We start from the raw sequence: 19,335 nt of genomic DNA on the forward strand, positions 1-19,335 counted from the left end.
TCACCTGACACCAGTCAGCCAACCAGCACACAGGCACACAGGAAGGTTAAACAGGAGAATAGCTACTTTCTAAAAAGTGCTATTCTCACACAGTGAATTTAAAAACCATCTTGCTAAAAAGATGTATGATTAAATTCTGAACACAGAGATACCAAACTTGGATTTTCTATCTTGCCCTTATGGGAAGATAGGCATGTAAACAGCCTTCCCCATTCTATCCTATGGGCAAGATAGCCTCTCAGCAGTGAAAAACGAAAATGGCTGTAATTCACTACCAGGGCATGTTACACACCTCAGTACATGCCCTACCTTTCAGATACACTGCACCCAGCCCAGGGGGGTACCTAGGGCCACCATAGGGATGCCTGACATGTACAGAAAGGGAAGGATAAGGCCTGATCAGTGGGTGCACTGGCCAGGTCGACATGGCAGTCCTGGACTGCACATAGGCACTGCAAGCAGGCCTAAGACATCATTTTAGCGCTACTCCTGTGGGTGGCACAATCAGTGCTGCAGCCCACTAGTAGCATTTGAATCACCAGCCCTGGCACACGCAGTGCACTTTACTAGGGGCTAACAGGTGAAACAAATATCCCAATCATGGATAACCAATCAATACAACAATTTACCAAGGGAGCACTTGCACTTTGACACTGATCAGCAGTGGCAAAGTGCCCAAAGCATCTAAACCAGCAAAATCGAAATCCAGCATAGCATCAAAAATACAGGAGGTAGTGGCAAAAAGTCAGGGGTAACCACGCCAAAGATGCCAGGTCTAACAAGTCCCAGATTCGATTGATATGTTGGGGAGGGTAAGGATGCTCCTCTCAACTAATGATTTGGTTGGTTCCTGGTTGTGTGAGAAAAGATAAGGATGTTTCCGAAACTCGTGTTCTTTTCATTGGTGTTCCCACAGTTGTTAGATTCAGATTCTTTCTTGACTTAGAGAGGTACAGGCCTCTCTACTTTATTTGTGAGCGTGAAACTTTATGTTAAACACTTATTCCTTTTTTCAAAGACTTCTACAAAAGTCTATATTATGCTGACACCTTCTAAACTCCCTAAATATAATTCCTAGTTAGATGATCCTGTAGCTGATCTATGTTTAGACTGGAGAAGGGAAGTTTGTTTATGGAACACCTGTTTACTTTTGTGGCTGTCACTATTCTGTATCTCATCTTATTACAACTTAACCTACTGAGATATTTCAGCTTACCAGCTGTATTGTTGTATCTTTTTAACTTAATTTTAATCTGTTTATATACTGAATTGATTAGTGTTAGAGCTGTCATCCTTAGTCTTTCCCCAGACTTTTTGCCTCTCATTTTCGCAGATTTGTGTGTTGGCTAGGACTCTGAGCACTTTACCACTGCTCACCAATGCTAAAGCGCATGTGCTTCTCCTCTAAACATAATGACATTGGTGTTTACCTAAATTGGTATATTTGATGTACAGAAAAGTCCCTTGTAAAGTGCTATACCATATACCCAAGACTTGTACCGCAAATGTTACTAGTGGGCTGCAGCACTGATTGTGCCACCCACAGACATAGCCTTTAAAACCTGTCTCAGGCCTGCCACTGCAGTGCCTGTGTGTGCAGTTTGCTGCCACTTGGCATTTAAAACCATTTGCCAGGCCTTAAAACTCCCCTTTTATTACCTATAAGTCACCTCTAAGGTAGGCCGTTAGTAACCCTAAGAGTAGGGCGCCACGTAAGTAGAAGGTAAGACATGCCCGTTTATGTTTTACATGTCCTGGCAGTGACAAATAGCCTATTTTGTTTTTCACTACTGTCAGGCCTACCCTTCTCAAAGGCCAGCATTGGGAATTCCTTAATACACTTTTTAGCTTTAATTCCTCATCAGAGAGGAGTGGCTTTTTCATGTTTCATATCTCTGGAATGGTAATGATAAATCCTCCTTACTGGTGAGGTTGGATTTAACATGACTGTTTCAGAAATGGCACTTTTAGAAAGAGGGCATTTCTCTGCACTTACTGCTCTTTGTACCTTACAACGTGCCTCCAACATATGGCTGGGTGACAATTAGACTTTGAGCATTCCCTGTAGACAGCCACAAAGACAGGAAGGTGAGGCTCATCTGCATTCTGAGCACTCATCTGCATGCTGATGGGTCTTCCTGGGCAGGGAGGAATGGGAAGAGCTGACACTTACACGTCAATATGTAGTGTCCTGTCCACACACAAAGCACTGATTTATCCCCCACAGATAGCTTGGCAGACATGGCTTGGTTGAAAGGGGTAGTTGTGCAATTTAGAGAGCTCCTTTGAAGTCACCCCTTACATCAAAAGCACTTTTGGTTATAAGCACTGGGTCTTCGACCCCCTAAAATCAGACACTTCTGAATCTTGAACTGAACCTCTGTCAGAAGGACTGCTGTGCTGCTTAAAGGACTCAACTGGACTACTTTTCTGGAAGGACTGAATTTCTGATGGATGCCCTACTGCCCGCTGACTCTAATGAAGGAGAGCTGGACTCTGCCTTCCCTCCAAGTGCTCTCCAAGGGCTTGCTGGCTTACCTCCTGTTGTGTAAAGTGTCAGGGACACAAAAGCGTTCCTGCAATTCTTCTGGTGCAGCTGAACGCTGCCTTCTGTGAATCCCATCTTTGCCTGAAGTACCTTCCTCATTTCTGGGCCTCAGAAGTGGGTTCTGCAGCTGTTTTGCTACAAAACCGACACATCATCACCTTTGAGCAGATTGGAGCTGATGCATCGCCCTTCAACACCGACGCAGAGGCTGTGGGAAAACAGCAGTTCTACAGCTTGCATTGCCTGACGACACTCTGCCCAGCTCGACCACAACACAACACATTGCCTTCGCCACAGCAAAGCTTGACGAAGATGCAGCGACCTGACTGCATGGAAAAGATCGACGCATCGTGCCCTCAGTGGCGACGCTTTTCTCAATACAAGGTACCTTCTCAGTGGGCTCTCTGTGGGTCCTGTTGGTGGCCTGCCATCCATCGTGGTGGGCCTAAACATTGGATGGCACCAGTCCCTCGTGACCGCAAGTAACCTTTTGACCACTAGTGACTTCTATGGACTGTTTTTGCATTTAATCTTTAAAAAATTCATATCTCAACTTCTACTGATTGGATTTTTGTATTGTTGGTCCTATTTTATTCAGATAAATCTTCTCTATTTTTCAAACCTGTGTGGAATCTTTTTGTGATGTATTCATTGTGTTATTGTGTGTGTGTGTGTGTGTGTGTGTTGCACAAATACTTTAAACATTGCCTCTTTAGATAAGCCTGACTTCTGTGTGCCAAGCTACCAGAGGGTGAGCACAGGTTCTCTATTAGTGTCTATCTAGCTTACCCTCTTACCATGACTAAAGTGGTGGTTCCTGCCTGGCTTGGGGGCACACCTCAGCCAACCAGGAATTCCATTTCTAATCATTAGGATCGTAAAATAAATCCATATAACCAAAAATAGTTATTCCTGCTCCTTGTTGTGGAGTCACATTGACTTTACAAGTCAGAAACTTATTGCTGATGTCTTCTCAATTACTGTGCTTCAAGTCAACCAACAAAGGTCCAAACGACCAATGGAGAAAAAAGACTCTACTAAAAGCTTGAGGTGTAAGTACTAGCGCGCTATCAAAATTTCAGTAGGTCAACCTGCAGGAACTGAACAGAGGAAAAGTGAACAGTACCCTGTGAAATTTTGGAGCAATAAACGCTAAAACCGAAATATTAATTCCCATAAACTCGTGACCGGTGCCATTTAGTGCTCCCAGTAACTAATGCTTCCCTGGGTATCGATATTGTCTGGTGCGATAAAAAGCTCCTCCATTCAGACAAGCATGGAAAAAGGGACTATGTGTATTAATTTACAGTTTGTATACTGTGACTTTACAAGTTGAACAGAAAGAGGTTGCTCTTTGCATTACCATCTGCAGTGGTGCCCGAGGATAAAATAACAATTATTTTTTTTACCTTTATGAAAATGAAAGGAGTGTGTTTACTTTGAAGGTGATTGTTCTTATACATTGCCAGAATGCGACGCCATTCGCTTTCCAACATCAACTACGGGTGTCACGCATTCCACAGCAAAAGCAAGCATTTTGTAGACCTTTCAGACATACTCGGAAACAAATGTCCTAGATGGACAAAATATTTGGCTCGCAATAACTTCTCAAAAGAAAAGAGTGCGTGAACTTCCCATGACCTGGCACACTCAGGAATCTTTCGGTTTTATGGGAAAAATACACATTTACAATCGCTAGGTTATTTTTGAGGGGTTAGCAGCAGTGTCTAGTTGCAGTAAAATCCGTCTTTTGCCCATTACAGCACAATGTTTTGATGGGCAGGACAAAGTCTTTGGAAAGAGTGAGAGACACACACAGTAAAGAGCAAGAAAGAAAGTAAGAAGAAAGGAGGGAGTGGAGAGGAAAAAATGCCAGTGAGAGGGATTGTGCGTAAAGTCTTAGCGTTAATATTACAGAGATATTTTCTACCTAACTGAAACTAATGCATGTAATCAAAATAACCCATGTCATCCATGCAACTGGCAGGGGAGGGCCTGTGACCCTCAGGTCTCTGTATCCTGAGCGCTAGACATGCAATCTGGACCCGTGGCCTAGGAGACAGCTCCACTGCTCAATAACAAACAATGTATGGCTTGTGTTAACAAGGGTAGAACGTTGCTGTCTGGAGCACACTTCTAGGACCTGTGTAACATGAGAGATATCTCTGCTGTGTAAAGCCAAAGCCTCTATATTCTGCCACTTGGGGGATAGCACTGCAGTGAGCAGCTTGAGGCTGTAAGGTTTGTGAAACCTATCTCTGCTGCCAGAAGCGAACACCAGTAAAATCAATGTAGCCCAACTGTATGTTCTGCTTAGTTGAGGCCTGCACCAGTCATTTCTGTGTCAAGGCCTAGCACTGCTCTGTGATGCCAGAGTCTCTACGTTCAGTGTCCCCCGGTGGGCAGGTCTCCTCTCTGAAGCCAAAGACGGTAGGCCTGTGTAAAATGTGAAAATGTTGAACTCTGCGACATTCTGATCCTATGTTCACTGACACCATATTCCAGAAACTATGCCATAGGGGACGGGTGTATACCTTTGCTATTAGAAACTTCCTATCAAAAATTAAACAAATCGTGCACCTACTCAATTGTCTATTTATTTTGAATGAATTAGAACAGTTTCCATAGGATTAGCATTTGCTCTGATGTTAACTAAATAGCAGGTACTTGAGCAGTCTAGCTGTGAGGCAGTGACATTGAAAGAAAACTGTTTACTGCAATTTATTGTTCATTTCAGAAATATATACTTACTCCTCTGGAAACTCCACATGCTTGTTCTTGATCATGTTGTGGAGAACAAGAATGTAGTCATCTATAAAAGGACACTTAAAAAATATAACAACCAGTCAGTTCACAACACACAAGATGACTTAACATACTAACAACAATGATGCTTAAATACTAAGGGGTGGTACAAGGTGATTTTCAATTATACATATGTTCCACACAGGTGCTTGTTGAAAAAGAAGTTGCAATTTATACATGCCTGTACTCAGAAAGCATGAATGTGATGTAGTCATGTTTGATGCATGTTGCACACTTGCTTTGGTGTCCATTCCTATTCTGTGCCCCTGCTAAAACTGACCTTTCCTGATATAGGAGAACCCAAATCATACAAGACTTCATGCATCAGTGTTGATGTAAAGCATCAGCATTGGTATATGGACCTGTGAGAAACCACCCTGCTAGGATATGCCCCATACTTTAGTTCACAAAGATATACACGATTTCCTGAGGGTTCCTATACTCACTTTTGGTATATGGACTGTAGTTCAAAGGCCTTCTCTTAGAAAATACTTGAGGTGTTATATGTACCAATTCAACCAAACAAAAATACGGGGAAGAAAAAAGCTAGGATTCCTTAACTGGACAAGATTGAAGCTAAAACACGAAGGAATTTAGTTGACACCATCATCAGCTTAGAGCTCACATCTCAAAAAAGGAGCAAATAGACTGTCGCCTATTCTGCAAATTGAATGTTCATCTTCTCAAAGCTGACTTAAGAAGAGTCATCCAGACCATGGTCCTTAGGAACCTCAACAGAGGCAGAGCCCAGCTCAATGGCAACCTAAGTGACTTGAGTCCGCTCTAAGAGAATCCTCCATAGTGCCAGCTGACCGTTGAAGGGTTCCTAGACTATTGTCAGTATCTCACCCTGTTGTAAAGCAGTCCAATGGCTTCTTCTGCTGGCCCACATCACTAGTTAATTTAAGGGGAAGTAGCCAGTCATACGTTCAGTTCATATAAGCCTGGAGACTATTGGCAGAAATGTTTAGATACTTTGGTGTGAGCTCTACAGTGCTCAGACCCGTGACAAAATGATTAGAAGACACAACATAACCAGATGAATGTGCTCAGCTGTTCCCAGCACCTTAGAGGTCAGCAGGGAATACTTCCACAATATCAGGAGTCCTCCAGGCTTCACAGGATCCTTCACGTCCAAACCTACATGTCTTCAGGACTGGAATTTCGGTACCCCTCTAGTAGTTTAGGGTTCTCCAAATCAGCACCTTGATATGGGTCCAGAATATTTGTATCATATCATCACACAGCTCCTAAAACCAAGCTCCATCCATCATGAAGCTTTCCCAGTAAAGGTTCAAGTATCAAAGAGATCAGACTGGGGAACTGCCTCCCCACCTCTGCATAATTCCTAGGCACAGACATTCAAGTCAGTGGTAGGTGCAAAACTCATTCTATGTTTCCTGGCAGGTGGTGGAGGTGCAGACTCTTGATCTGTGGAAACTCGGCCCATGTAAAGAACCAAGTGTGCTCTGCCTAATGCACTCACACATTGCCAAGCAATGTTCCCAAGCTATTTTCTTTGCTCTCACCCTGACTTTCTCTAGAATTGTCCTGGAAGCAGGTACACACCTTTTCTCCAGGAAGACTGACAAGAGTGGTGAAATGCCCTTAGCTACAGTATGCATTCTATTAAGCAACCATAGTTGGATTAGCCTTTCAATATCCTATTTGCCAAAGGATCCAAAATTAAAATAGGTATTACAAATCTAATCAAGGATCTGAGCGTTCCAAGCCAAATTTCATGTATGACATAGTTTTTGTCCTGAATACGTATTACAAATCTAATCAAGGATCTGAGCGTTCCAAGCCAAATTTCATGTATGACATAGTTTTTGTCCTGAATACGTATTACAAATCTAATCAAGGATCTGAGTGTTCGAAGCCAAATTTCATATATGACATAGTTTTTGTCCTGAATACCTTTACCAAACATGCAATCCAAATGAAAAAAAAAATGTATGCTTTCTTTCATCAGAGGCATGGGACAGACAACAAAAAACCTAGCATGACCCAGTGCCGCAAGCATATGAAAAAACAGGATGAACTAGGGAGGAGGCCTTATCCCACGTCATAGTTTTCATAACTAACCCTCCACAACAGCGTAAGATTACTTATATAAATAAGTTACAGGATACACAAAATGAGTTATCAATAATTTGACAAGTCTTAGTCAAACCCTAGTGCCTTGACTACATTGGGTCATGTCCTAGTAATGGAACATGCAACAAGAAGATAAAAACATACTGTTTTTAGATTGTACATGCACTCAATACAATTGGCCTCAGCAAACAGAAGAGGTTACAATTCCAGTTTCAAATAAAAAAAGATCCAGACACAAACTAGATGTATTTCGTCAATTAACACTTGTCTGATCTGTGTATGTTTTGAAATGTTCACCCTATTCATACAAATACACAGGTAAGGAGCAGGAGTTTGGGTTTAGGGTACAGTAGGCACCCTAAAATTAAGTTGGTCGAGTGGAACCAGAGAGAGAACCGGGGTCAATGAGGGAACATAGGTAATTTTCTCCCTTTAAAGCAGTAATAAATGCCTATAATGCAAGAATGAAGACTTGCTTTAGTCAGATTGTTTTCTGCAGTACTGATCTATTTAGCCTAGCTTGGGCAGACTTCTAAATGGTCAGACTCTTGGTCAAGGAGTCAAAGATTGGGCAGCACATCATGTTCTCTTACGTCTTCACATATGGCTATATAACCTAGCCAGGATAATCAAATAAGTGCACAATACAACCACTAAATGAAATGATGTTTAATCATAGGAAGGGGAAGGAAATAGGATTGTCAAAGAACTGAATATAATGGAGTGATTCACAAATCTCTTCTCATGCATTATGTGTCAAACCCTGTATAAATTCAAAATGCTGCACTGATCATAAAGGCAAGTCTTGCATGTGGAGCCCTAAGAGCCCTGACATTCTGAATAGTAGGTAGGTATTTCCACATTAAGTAAGTGACAATTTGAGATATATTGACCAAGATACTTATTCAGTTACCGCCAAAAACCATGTCTTTTTATGCCTGCCAGGAATACAAAAAATGAGTTACTACTGCCACATGTGTGTAAACACCGGCAGTAGTAAATGTCACTTATGTTGTGAAGGGGTGGTTCAAGGAATGGTTTTTCAGTGGATGTTGAGGTCATTCTCAAATACCTCTCTAACCCATCCCCACCTTGGAAATGGTAAGGGCTGTAGTAACTCCTCTTTCCAGCATGGGAAGGGGAATGGATCACCCACAAACTTGGTTCTAGCATAGGGGATGGGCTTTCTCCAAGGAAAAAATGCTTTCCCAGTGGAGAAAAAAGTGTGCATTTGCACAGTGGGCTTAATTCACCCTGTGTGGAATTATACGTTAAAAAGAATTCAGCACAAGAGAAATAGGACCACCCCTAGCACCCGTATATGTCACATAACATTTCCAGAAGCACACCAGGAAACTTGCAACTAACTTCTGCAGCTTTCCAGGCATACTTCTGGGAATGTTTGTGAACAGATTCTTTCAAATAAAAGTGCCATCAGAAGGAGCTGTAAATGTTAGCCCACATTTTTTGTGTTTTTCATGAATACAGACCATACTTGATGTCCCTAAGAAGAGTCATGAGGTGGTCAAGACGATGCAATGCAAATGAGCCGCACCCCTAACAAGTCATTACTTTGTCGGTATGTGGTGGGATGAGTATCAGAAAGCACAAAAACAGCCATACTTTTTTAGGGTGTGATAGAAAAGAAGCCTTCACACTGAAAACTGCGTTGCTTGTCATCAATCCCCCATCCAGTGCTTAATGTGTAAAACAATAAGTGACAGGGCCCTCGTCAGGAGGCAACTGCAGCTTGCACCACTCATTGACGCTGCCAGTGTTACTAATGACTCAAACCATCACACTCCTACAAGTGTGATGATTCAGACACTTACAGGCCCACAAAGCTATAAGGATGGCTTGTGTGGCAGGTATTAGAGTAATTGTTAATGCATATTTAATTTATAAACAACTGTTGTTATGCTCATCCTTGAATTAGACGAGCAGCGCTACCATGTGGCAGACTATAATAAGTGCCAGTATTGACAATTAAGTGCCGGTGCCGAGCACTGGAAACCACCTGCTCAAATTAAGCACTGCCCTCACCCAACTCCACTCTCAATTGTTTACAAAGTTTCACACATTTCCTAACAACACATGGGGATATTCTTCTATGAGGAGACTCCACCCCCTTAGAAGTAGGTAATATAGTAGTATAACTGGAAAGTTACCCAAAAATCGTCAAACAGTTTTATGAATCAGGCAGAAGGTCGGAGGCGTCTGCTTTCAAAAGGCCAATGGCTACACATTTTGTGATTAATAACTTTTTAGGAGCCGGGTACATAATATTTTGGACATCATTATGGACAGCTTCATAGTTTCATTGTTGATCAGTGCATGATAGCAGGCTGTGAGATGAAGTCGTATGCAAGAAAAAACTGTCATCTAATTAGATGACAGCTCACATTATTTGGAAATGTTGTACTGATTTTGAAATGTTAATGTTGGCATGCCTATCTAGCAGGGTTACATGATTAGATTTAAGTTTAACTTCTACATAATGCAGTGGCACGGATAGTAGTAGTGCTGGATGCATGGTGCTGCAACATCATCTACACATTTGTTGCTCCCAGTGGAACAGATGTGTCTAAGCTTAGCTTTAAGCTTATGGTTATTTAATTATTGATTAAACTTGTAATTTGATGAGTTAATGCGCTCTAACATTATATTTTGTACGTTTGAGGTTAATAATATTCATTTCAAGTTAATTAAGATTTTTATTTTACATTAAAATGTTTTAATATTTTTCGTAATTCTTAAAGTTATTATTTTTCTCGTACTTTGCCAGAAGGGAGACCCCACCTATGCGCAAAATGTTACAAATAGTAACACTGCATCTGTAAATCGAGGCAGCGGTCAGAGATGTGCACTTGGAAGTAACTTTACACTCGGAAATGGTGAATCGCAAAAAGTAGCAAAGCTACTCCTAGGTGTAGTTGTAAATGTACACATGCAAATTTACATTTGTGACAAGCCTACTGTTGTTAGCCTGTAGATTTCAGATCAGAATGTTCACAACTTGTTTTTTTTTTTTATATACATGTAACACTCTCCGCATTTTTTGAGAATACCAAATATAAACCAAAAATTCACTGCAGTAGGAAATTAAGCTTTTTCTTAACCCATTTTTATTTTCATACCCTTCTTGTGAGATTTTACTGCAAACTGACAGCAACATTAATAATGTATTTTAATTTTTTTAAATGTTGTATATAGCAGATCAGCCAGTGTTTTAATCAGGCTTTTTTCAATGGTCAGTATTTAATGGACAACAAATACAGACACCATCCAGAGGAAGGTGAGGATAGACAACATCCAGAGTGGAGCAAGTGTGAACAACATCCAGATCAATGTGGAATTCAGTTCTCTCCGGGGCAAGGTGGGCCATAGACCCATCCAGGGAAGTGTTTGTCTGGTCAAACTTCAAAGGAGAGCATGTCTAGTCCAAATCCTGAGCGGCTCTGGACAACATCAGATCCTAATACACCTCGAGAACATCAAGAAGTGATGTTTGTCTGGGTGCTGGCATAGCACTCTGAGTGGATCTGGCCTCTCACTAGTGTCAAGCAGGTCTGGTCACTCCTCTCGGCAGTACGAATCTGGATGCTCCCCACAGATGTCTAAAGCATAGTGGATTTTGGTAATTTCAGCAGCAAAGGAGGTCTGGGCGATATCCAGATCAAAATGAGGCACGCATCTGGGCACTATGTACATTGTGGCCTTTGGACCGGGCACCAGGTTGAGTAGTGAAAGCCTGGAGAATAGAGCAGAGTGAGCTAGGGAAATACCCAGAGTAGACTGGCTCTCGCTGCTGTCCAGTCAAGAGTGAGTCTGGGCACCTTACAGAAAACAGTACGTCCAGGCCCTATCCCAAGCAAGGTAATCAGAGTCGAATGACAGTGGATACGATCAAGCACCAACACAGCCTGTGCGCTGTAAATCCCTCGTAATATATTTACTAGTAGGGGAATATTTGGACAGTATCTAGCGGTTATCAATATCTGATAGACTGGATGCTATGAAGACCTGAAAAACTTTGGATTTTTTTACAAGTGAATTTTTATGGGCTGAAATTTGGAGTTACCAAAACTGTCTGACCTTGGGTATTATCAAGACCCGTGTCCCTCTGCATAAAAAGGAAAAGAACTGAAGTGAGTCTGAGCATTATTTTTAAGGACGCACACAGTCTGGTCATTAGCAGAGGAACTCAATTTTACAAATCAAAGACTATTATGTCATTACCTGTACTATTATTAGATTTAGGGGTTATAGTATGCTCCTATATAAATAGCATTGAGCCAAGATGCCATAGTATTTAATTTCCTTTGATCCTACCATTCATGGCCATTTGATAATGAGAACTAAATGTGGAGATGGACTCACTGTATCTGCAGAGCACAGAATGATTGAGCTCACATGAGAATCAACATGTGTGTTCTTGATGGTTGCCTCACAAAGTGCAGTGATGCAAGTCTGTCGGTGGTCAGACACTGCAGGATATACATAACTCATATCTATTACCCTTCCAAGTGCCTGTGGCTTAAATCCAGTGCCTCATTCATGCGATCGCTTTGATCTAGAGTGCCTCCTATTTGCCCATTTCTTCTACATTTTCTTTGTCCAGTTTAAAGTAATATAGTTGGGGCAATATTATTCAAACCTCTCAGTTGAAATGGAGGGGATGGCTTAATCCCTCTGAGATGGTACATTTGTGGCACTTGTTCTGTAATGCTATCTGTCAGTGTTAGCTTAGGTATTATCCACCAGCTGTATGACCTAAGACTTGATGAGTAGTCCAAAAAAATCAGTACCTGTCCCCTGATCAAAGGAGTCCTACATCTCAATAAACATAAACAGATTGGTTGATCAGAACCACTATGATTTTATTGAGTAGTTCGAGCACCATTGACAGAATAGTCACTTCTATGATTTTAATTTGTACAAATCTGTCTTCCAAGGAAGGTGTACATCATACAGAAGGTGCATCTATCAATCATCAAGCGAGAGTTTCAGAATGTTAATTACGTCCAATCACCTGGTTACTAAAGAGAAATGGAGTTACATTTTGAAAATATATTAGGATAAAATGTATTGATATACACTCCACCTCCTGTCTATGTGCAGCGTCATTCCTTTACATATATGGTGAAGAAACGTGTTCAGGAAATAAGAATACAATCTACTGGATAAAGAAGATCTGACTGCATGCCTGATGAAGGACTCAAGATGCTTTCAGGCACAAGACAAAACATAATTAACACTCATGCTTAAGGAAACTGCCTGACTATTTAACAATGTATCCAAAACAAATAAATACATACACTCCTGTACTACTTGTTCTGCTTACTCACCTTTCCAAACACAAAGCAGTATACTGTAATGCCCATGGCCCAAACGTCCAATGCCTACAAGAAAAGACATGATACATGTTTATAAAACAACTAGGTTAAGATCTCTCGCTTAAAAAACACAGCTGCACACCTAACAGGGTTCAGAAATAGAACTTAAACATTCTCTGCAACTTTACTTGTATTTGTGTGTCTTGAGTCTGCAATGTTATCACTTATTATTTAAAATATATTATGTGAAATACGGTAAATGTCATGCATCCTTCTTTAATCTTGCCTCTATTAACTATCTCCTCGTGCGTTAGTCTTTGACTAGTGCAAAAGTCAAAAATCACTGTTCTGTTATGGTGAGAATACAGATGGGCTTTTTAAAAACTTGAAATTCTCCTTTGTTTACGACGGCAATTTGTACATTACTATTTTGATCTAGCCATAGTTTGGGCTTATAATTTGTGAATTACTTCAGGGTACTACCGCTGTGGCAAAAATATGAATGGACGAAAACAAGTTGGAGGTAGATCTCATCTCTAAGTCAAACCCCCAAATGAATAAATGTCAGCACAGACATGTTTATTTCTACTACGCTTTAAGGGTGTCCCCACTTTTAGAGGCAATCAATAAAGGCTATCTAGAAAGGGATTCCACTAATTGGCAGTGTAGGATATTGCACACAACGTACGAAAGTTTGCAAGTATTGCAGCTTCAAAAAAGTGCAGATTCCTTCAGAGTGCAATAGTAGTGGCATGCCAAATTACACTCTTGTAGATTTGGATTTAAAAAATGTTGTCCGACTATTGCTGATCCTTGTGAGAAATCTAATTGTTAATAGCTGAGACGAATGCTATTCCGTTCACCTACTTGTTTTATTAAAGGAATGTCAAATAAAATACATGTTGCTCCATTATTTTTGCTAATGGTTTTCTTAATAAAGAAATAATAATTTATGTTTTCAAACAAATAAAAATAATATGACAAAGGAACTATACTGCCATCTCATTTTGAGTGGATTACAGGTACAATAAATGAAAGAGCATCAAGACTAAATGTTTTCAACACTCTACGTAAAAATGGAGGTAGGACTCCATTGACAGTTCCTATAGTTTACTCAAAGCAGAGCTTTTTTAGTTTAAAATTGTTGTGTTACATAAACTAGGTATAATAACTATAAAATGTATATTGGCACAAACATATTTGATAATACTGATACATCTGAAACATAATATGACAAACTGTTATAATAATGATTTTACTAATGTGCCGAACATCAATCTACCCTCAATATCCGATCACATTTCTTTTTTTTAATATAATATTTTAGATAACGGGCAACCAGCGGGAATATGTTAGGAGGTGATTTTAACATAAGACTTCACTCGGCTTCCACATATAACCTACACATAAAAAACCCACACTTCAATTTTATAAAGGATACTGCCACTGATAGCAATCTTGATGGCAGGGGACGCCAGCTGATGTCCCTGCTGGCTGCCCACGATTTAGTCAATGTTATGGATCTCGCACACACTGACCCTGATATCCTCCCTACTTTTACAGGACGAGGTCACAGTTCCACTATTGATTACATTTTGATAGCTTCTTTTATTACAGATTACCTATCATATAGTAATGTGATTCGCTCTAGTTTCAGTAACCATAACCCTATTGAAGCACACTTAATGTTGGCCCCTAGGCCAAAGTACAAGAAGGAGATTGGGGCGAAACATCTTGATCCCTCTACAGATGGTTTAAGATTTAAATGGAGATCTGTAGCACCTGAACGCCTATTCCAGAGGGTAATAGCGGGAAATTTCCCCCTAATACAGACATGCCTCACTGAGACTGACACTGCCAACGTTGCAGTAGTTTCCTTTGTACATCTCTGTGACACAATAAAAAAGGTCCCAAACCTCGAACAGACCAGTAGACCACGGGGGTTCAATCAGGATTGCTCGTATGCCAATAACCATTTGCGACGTACCCTTAAGACCACACCAAAGAACCCTATAGCTTTAGCTGAAGCCCGCAAACAATACAAGCGGGCACTACGAATAAGAAAAGCTGAATTGGTGACACAGCAATGCGAATCACTTATTTTAGCTGCAAACGCGAAGAATAGCAATCTCTTCTGGGCTTCAGTTAAAAAGATGAAACAACTCAATTGTACAGATCTAAAGATTGGTTGTAATAGCTCTAGTCATGACTGGGAGAACCATTATTCCAAAATGTATGCCCAGGCTAACCTAACTATAGACATCCTGCCGGATCCTGATTTTAGTTTAATTCAACTGATCCTGGAAGAGGTAGAGTAGGCATTACAACAGAGTGCCGGGGGTAAGGCACCCGGTCCTGACGGAGTGTCCATAGATCTTTTAAAATACAACCTGACATTCTGGGCACCTTTCCTACTGAATGTCTTCAGCAGCCTTGCTACTGCTCCCATTCCCGAATCATGATTGACTTCGAACATAGTACCGATTTTTTTAAAAGGGGACCTCTCTCAGCCCAGTTGCTACAGTCCCATCTCTCTAATAGATACTACTTTAAAAATATTGGGCAGAGTCCTATACAAACGCATAACCAACTGGGCACAAGAAAAAGCAATATTGCATCCCAGCCAGTATGGCTTCAGACCCAAAGTGGGTACTGTAGAGCAGTGCCTAAACCTTAAATTAATCATAGGAAAGTATACATTAGCAAAACGTTCCCCCATGTACCTAGCTCTTATGGACCTATCAACAGCTTTTGATTGTGTTAACCGGTCCAAGTTATTATCTATTTTAATTTCCCTTGGTCTAGAAGGAGCATTAATACATTTTTTAGCTTATCTGTACAGAGGAATGAAAGCTAGAATAAGGATTAACATCAATGGTGAGGTCTCAATCAATGTCAATATGAGAGGTGTGAGGTAAGGTGTTTTAGCCCCACTTTTATTTATTTTATATATAAATGATCTTCATGCTTTTTTAACTACTGTTACTATGTTGTTCCTTTGATTCGAAGTTTGCCGCTACCCGCTTTAATGTATGCGAACGACGCTGTGTTGATGGCCCGCACACCAAAGGCCCTCTCCCTTTTAGTGACGGCTTTGTCAAATTTATCGCATCATTAGACTTACAAACAAATTTTAATAAATCTTTTATTATGTCCTGTGGCCCTAACAAATACAACACACCATTACTAAAGTCAGGCGAACATAGGTTATTCAGCACTAGCACTTTCACCTACTTAGGCATGACTTTCAATGATTGTGGCTCTTGGCAAACACATATAGCACACAGTGGGAATGAATTGTCTAGAGCCGTAGGTTTGTTACTCAGCCTGCCACGCCCTAAGAAAGGGAATGTTTTAATTCCCTCACTGCAGATCTATAGATCACAGTGTCTACCGTCCGTGACCTATGGGGCTGAGGTTTGGGAAACTGAGAGTTGCTACTCAGTGCAATTAGAGGAAAATTGATTCTGCAGAAAGATGCTGAGAGTCCCGATCTCTAGCTGTAGTTTCATCTGCCACAATGAGCTGGGTCTCCCCTTTGTTCAAGACTACATTAGCGCCCGCCTGCTGCTTTTTTGTCATGCTATTTGGCAAATTACAGAGGGAGCACTCAGGAAAGGTATCATAAAAGGTTGCCTCGCATGCGACAATGGCAGGAAAATCCCGTGGCTAAAGTACATCGAATCCTGACTGTGCATGACTAGTCTCAACCAGCTATTTGAAAACCCTGAGGGCCCTTATTCTGTTACCAAGAAACAGTTTCAGGTATGTTGGTACCAACATGTGCAGGAGGAGAGAATAAAGAGGGAGTCAGCAAAACCAAGAGCATCAGGCTATCTAAGTATGAATCGGAAACAGATTGGCTCACCCCAAAGTTACTTGATTGGCCATGTGAATCACTGGCAGCGTAGCTTACTTTTCCGTTTCTCGGAAGGTACTATAAAATGGTTCTATATAATAGTCTCTAGCACCATCTGGGCTCACTGCTGACTATATACTGTTGATGACACAGTTACCAATAAAACCCATTTCCCGATAAGGTTTAGTATACCAGTCTCGAGCTCCATCTGGGCTCACTGTTGACTATTTAGTTACTGATAACATCTAGGAACCTGTTTTCCTTTGTGGTATTACATACCAGTCTGAATATCTGGATCCACGCTTTAATAGTCTAGAAACACATATGTCTTTCAACATATGTATCTTCCGTGTCCCACTTCGATCAGCTTGAATTAGCGTTCGATATTCAAGGTCAGGCAGTCTTCGTGTGACAAAATGGCGCCCTCCGCAACCTCGCGAGATTACGCCAATGACTCGAGGGTATATACAGGAAGTGAATCCAACACCGGTAATATCCAGGTGAGGAGTAGACACGTCCTGTTTTGGCCTGCCCCCCCGCCAACGTTCGGGTAAGTGATTGTTTACGCTATCTGCCTGCAACTTGTTCGGCACTGATTCCTCACTGGAATTCAAACGGTGAGTGATACGAGCACAATGCACTCGACGTTTAGGTCAGTTTGACCACTGAGTCTTTACTAGTACTCTAACAGCGGGTGATATGAGCACCACGAACTCGCCTTTGGGGTCGACTTGTCAGCTACACGCCACCCTTAAGGAATAACTATTCACTATGGTATACATTATCACGCACTAAAAGACGGAGTTTTTTATTATTATGCACCAATAGAGGGTGATTTAGCACATCGTTAAACACACCTCCCTTCAACATCGTGCATTGCTTTAGGATTACACGAGTGGTATCAGACTGAGTTGCGATCTTGGGTAAATATTAATGTTTATTAATTACTCTGCTCTAGTATGGACCATCCCACCACGGCAGTCCTTGTCACATGGTGCTATTTCACAACCATGGATTTCAATACTTATCACCGCCATCTCTGGTCATCAACCGCTATCACAGTGTACTAGTTGTACCAACCCTTAGCACTTCTCTTGATAGCCTTTTATGAGGAGAGAGCCTACTGATACTAAGTAACGTACCGACCACCTTGAGCCAACACATCTCACGCTCTTGATAGAGATAGAGTATTTCACTTACATGTTGTATAGCATGATATTTTGCGATGCTTATATCTTTACCTTAGTGGGACCGTTCCAGTGGTCCGGTTGCTACTCCTTCTCCTATGAAGCCTTGAACCCCTCATTCTGAGGTAAGATTTATATTGCGTATATGGGTTGCTCCATTATATTGGTAATTCTAAGGAGAATAGAGTTTTGTATCACTGCTTGAGTTGACTTGGTTGTGTTTTTTATGTACTAGTCACAACTTCTTTTATTGTCCTCTCTCTAACAAATTCGTTATTGTTGAGTAGAAATGATGGTCCCTTGAAGGAGTTAAGAGACACCTCTTTTTGACTTCTGGACCCTTCACTTTTGATGTAGCTACGATTGAGTGGCTTATGCTTGTCCTCTATATATATTTTTGTCTCCTTCTGTTTAGGCGGAGCCTTTTATTCTGTACCATACTTAGGTCCAGATGGTATGTGGTTGACCTGCAATACCCCGTTATAAGAAACTGAGGTATACGAATTCATTACTGGTCCCACGGTCCTGAAGAAGTGTCGCTCGATCTTGAGCACTGTGACACGAAACATGTTGACCCCTGTCAACTATAGGCTACCCTGATACCTTGCATCACATAAGTAGCCTCCCTGGTTTTATTTAGTCCCAGCCCTACCTAACCTTATTAAAACTATCGAGGGGCCAGGGCCTATTTTAATTTTTCTTGAATCCCCACATTCTTAGGAGCTATTACCCTCCACTATCATTCACATGGTCTTCATACAAAACGGCGTACTCAGATCAAAAGATCTCCGACAAAGAAGCCACCAGGCCCGTCGGACATTGCAGCGCCGGTCCGACGAGGAGCACGCCCAATGATGAAGCATGACACCCTAACAGGTGTGTGAGGGCAACAAGATCTGAATTTGAATTTTCCCTTCTCAGATCATAGTAATTACTACTATTTTTCCAAATTGGCCAATCAGAGGAACTGCTCTTATCTGTCTTCTTCTACATAGACCCCTGGGAGCATTAGAACAGGACCTCTTTAAATATCCAGCTCTCATGTCCCCCCCTCCCTGATTACACGGTACTATAAAATCTTCATTGAACTTCCCATTAGGCTTTCAAGCTAACTTCCCTGTCCCTGTGATGGGAATTCTGGTCAATCTATGCTGCACTTATTAGTTTTCTTTAGTTTTTATTCTCTTTACACCAAAACTATCCTGCTTCCGGTGATCAAGAAGCTACACATTAGTAATTTCAGAGAAGCCAATAATGTACTGCTTCGATTGGATGATGAGTTTATTAATAATTGTGTCACCTTTTCCTGAAAGTCACAGTGCTAGCACGTAAGTCAATTTCTGCATTAGAATTTTAGCATGTTTTTGAGTCTAAATCTGTATTTAAAATGTGCTGCTCTATGCTCGATATGAACTTTTACTACACTAACTTTCATATGGCGACGGTGGCCCTGATTCTAAAACGTATAATGTACATTGTGTGGTTTTTATCTTGCATTTT

The 19,335-nt window shown here is 41.1% G+C and overlaps 1 protein-coding gene across 3 annotated transcripts in view; it reads right to left on the bottom strand.

Annotated features, from left to right (window-relative positions):
- The window catches only part of CAMKK1 (calcium/calmodulin dependent protein kinase kinase 1), a 1,170,789-nt gene that overhangs the window by 314,513 nt on the left and 836,941 nt on the right, over window positions 1-19,335 (bottom strand). For all 3 annotated transcript variants that reach the window (XM_085649569.1, XM_085649570.1, XM_085649571.1), the window contains 2 exons: window positions 12,802-12,855; window positions 5,300-5,373 (listed from right to left, as the gene is read on the bottom strand). In XM_085649569.1, the coding sequence (XP_085505695.1) occupies window positions 5,300-5,373; window positions 12,802-12,855 (128 nt within the window). The remainder of the gene's footprint in view (window positions 1-5,299; window positions 5,374-12,801; window positions 12,856-19,335) is intronic.

Source organism: Triturus cristatus, chromosome 3_2 (assembly GCF_964204655.1).
Source record: "Triturus cristatus chromosome 3_2, aTriCri1.1, whole genome shotgun sequence".
Taxonomy (NCBI): Eukaryota; Metazoa; Chordata; class Amphibia; order Caudata; family Salamandridae; genus Triturus; species Triturus cristatus.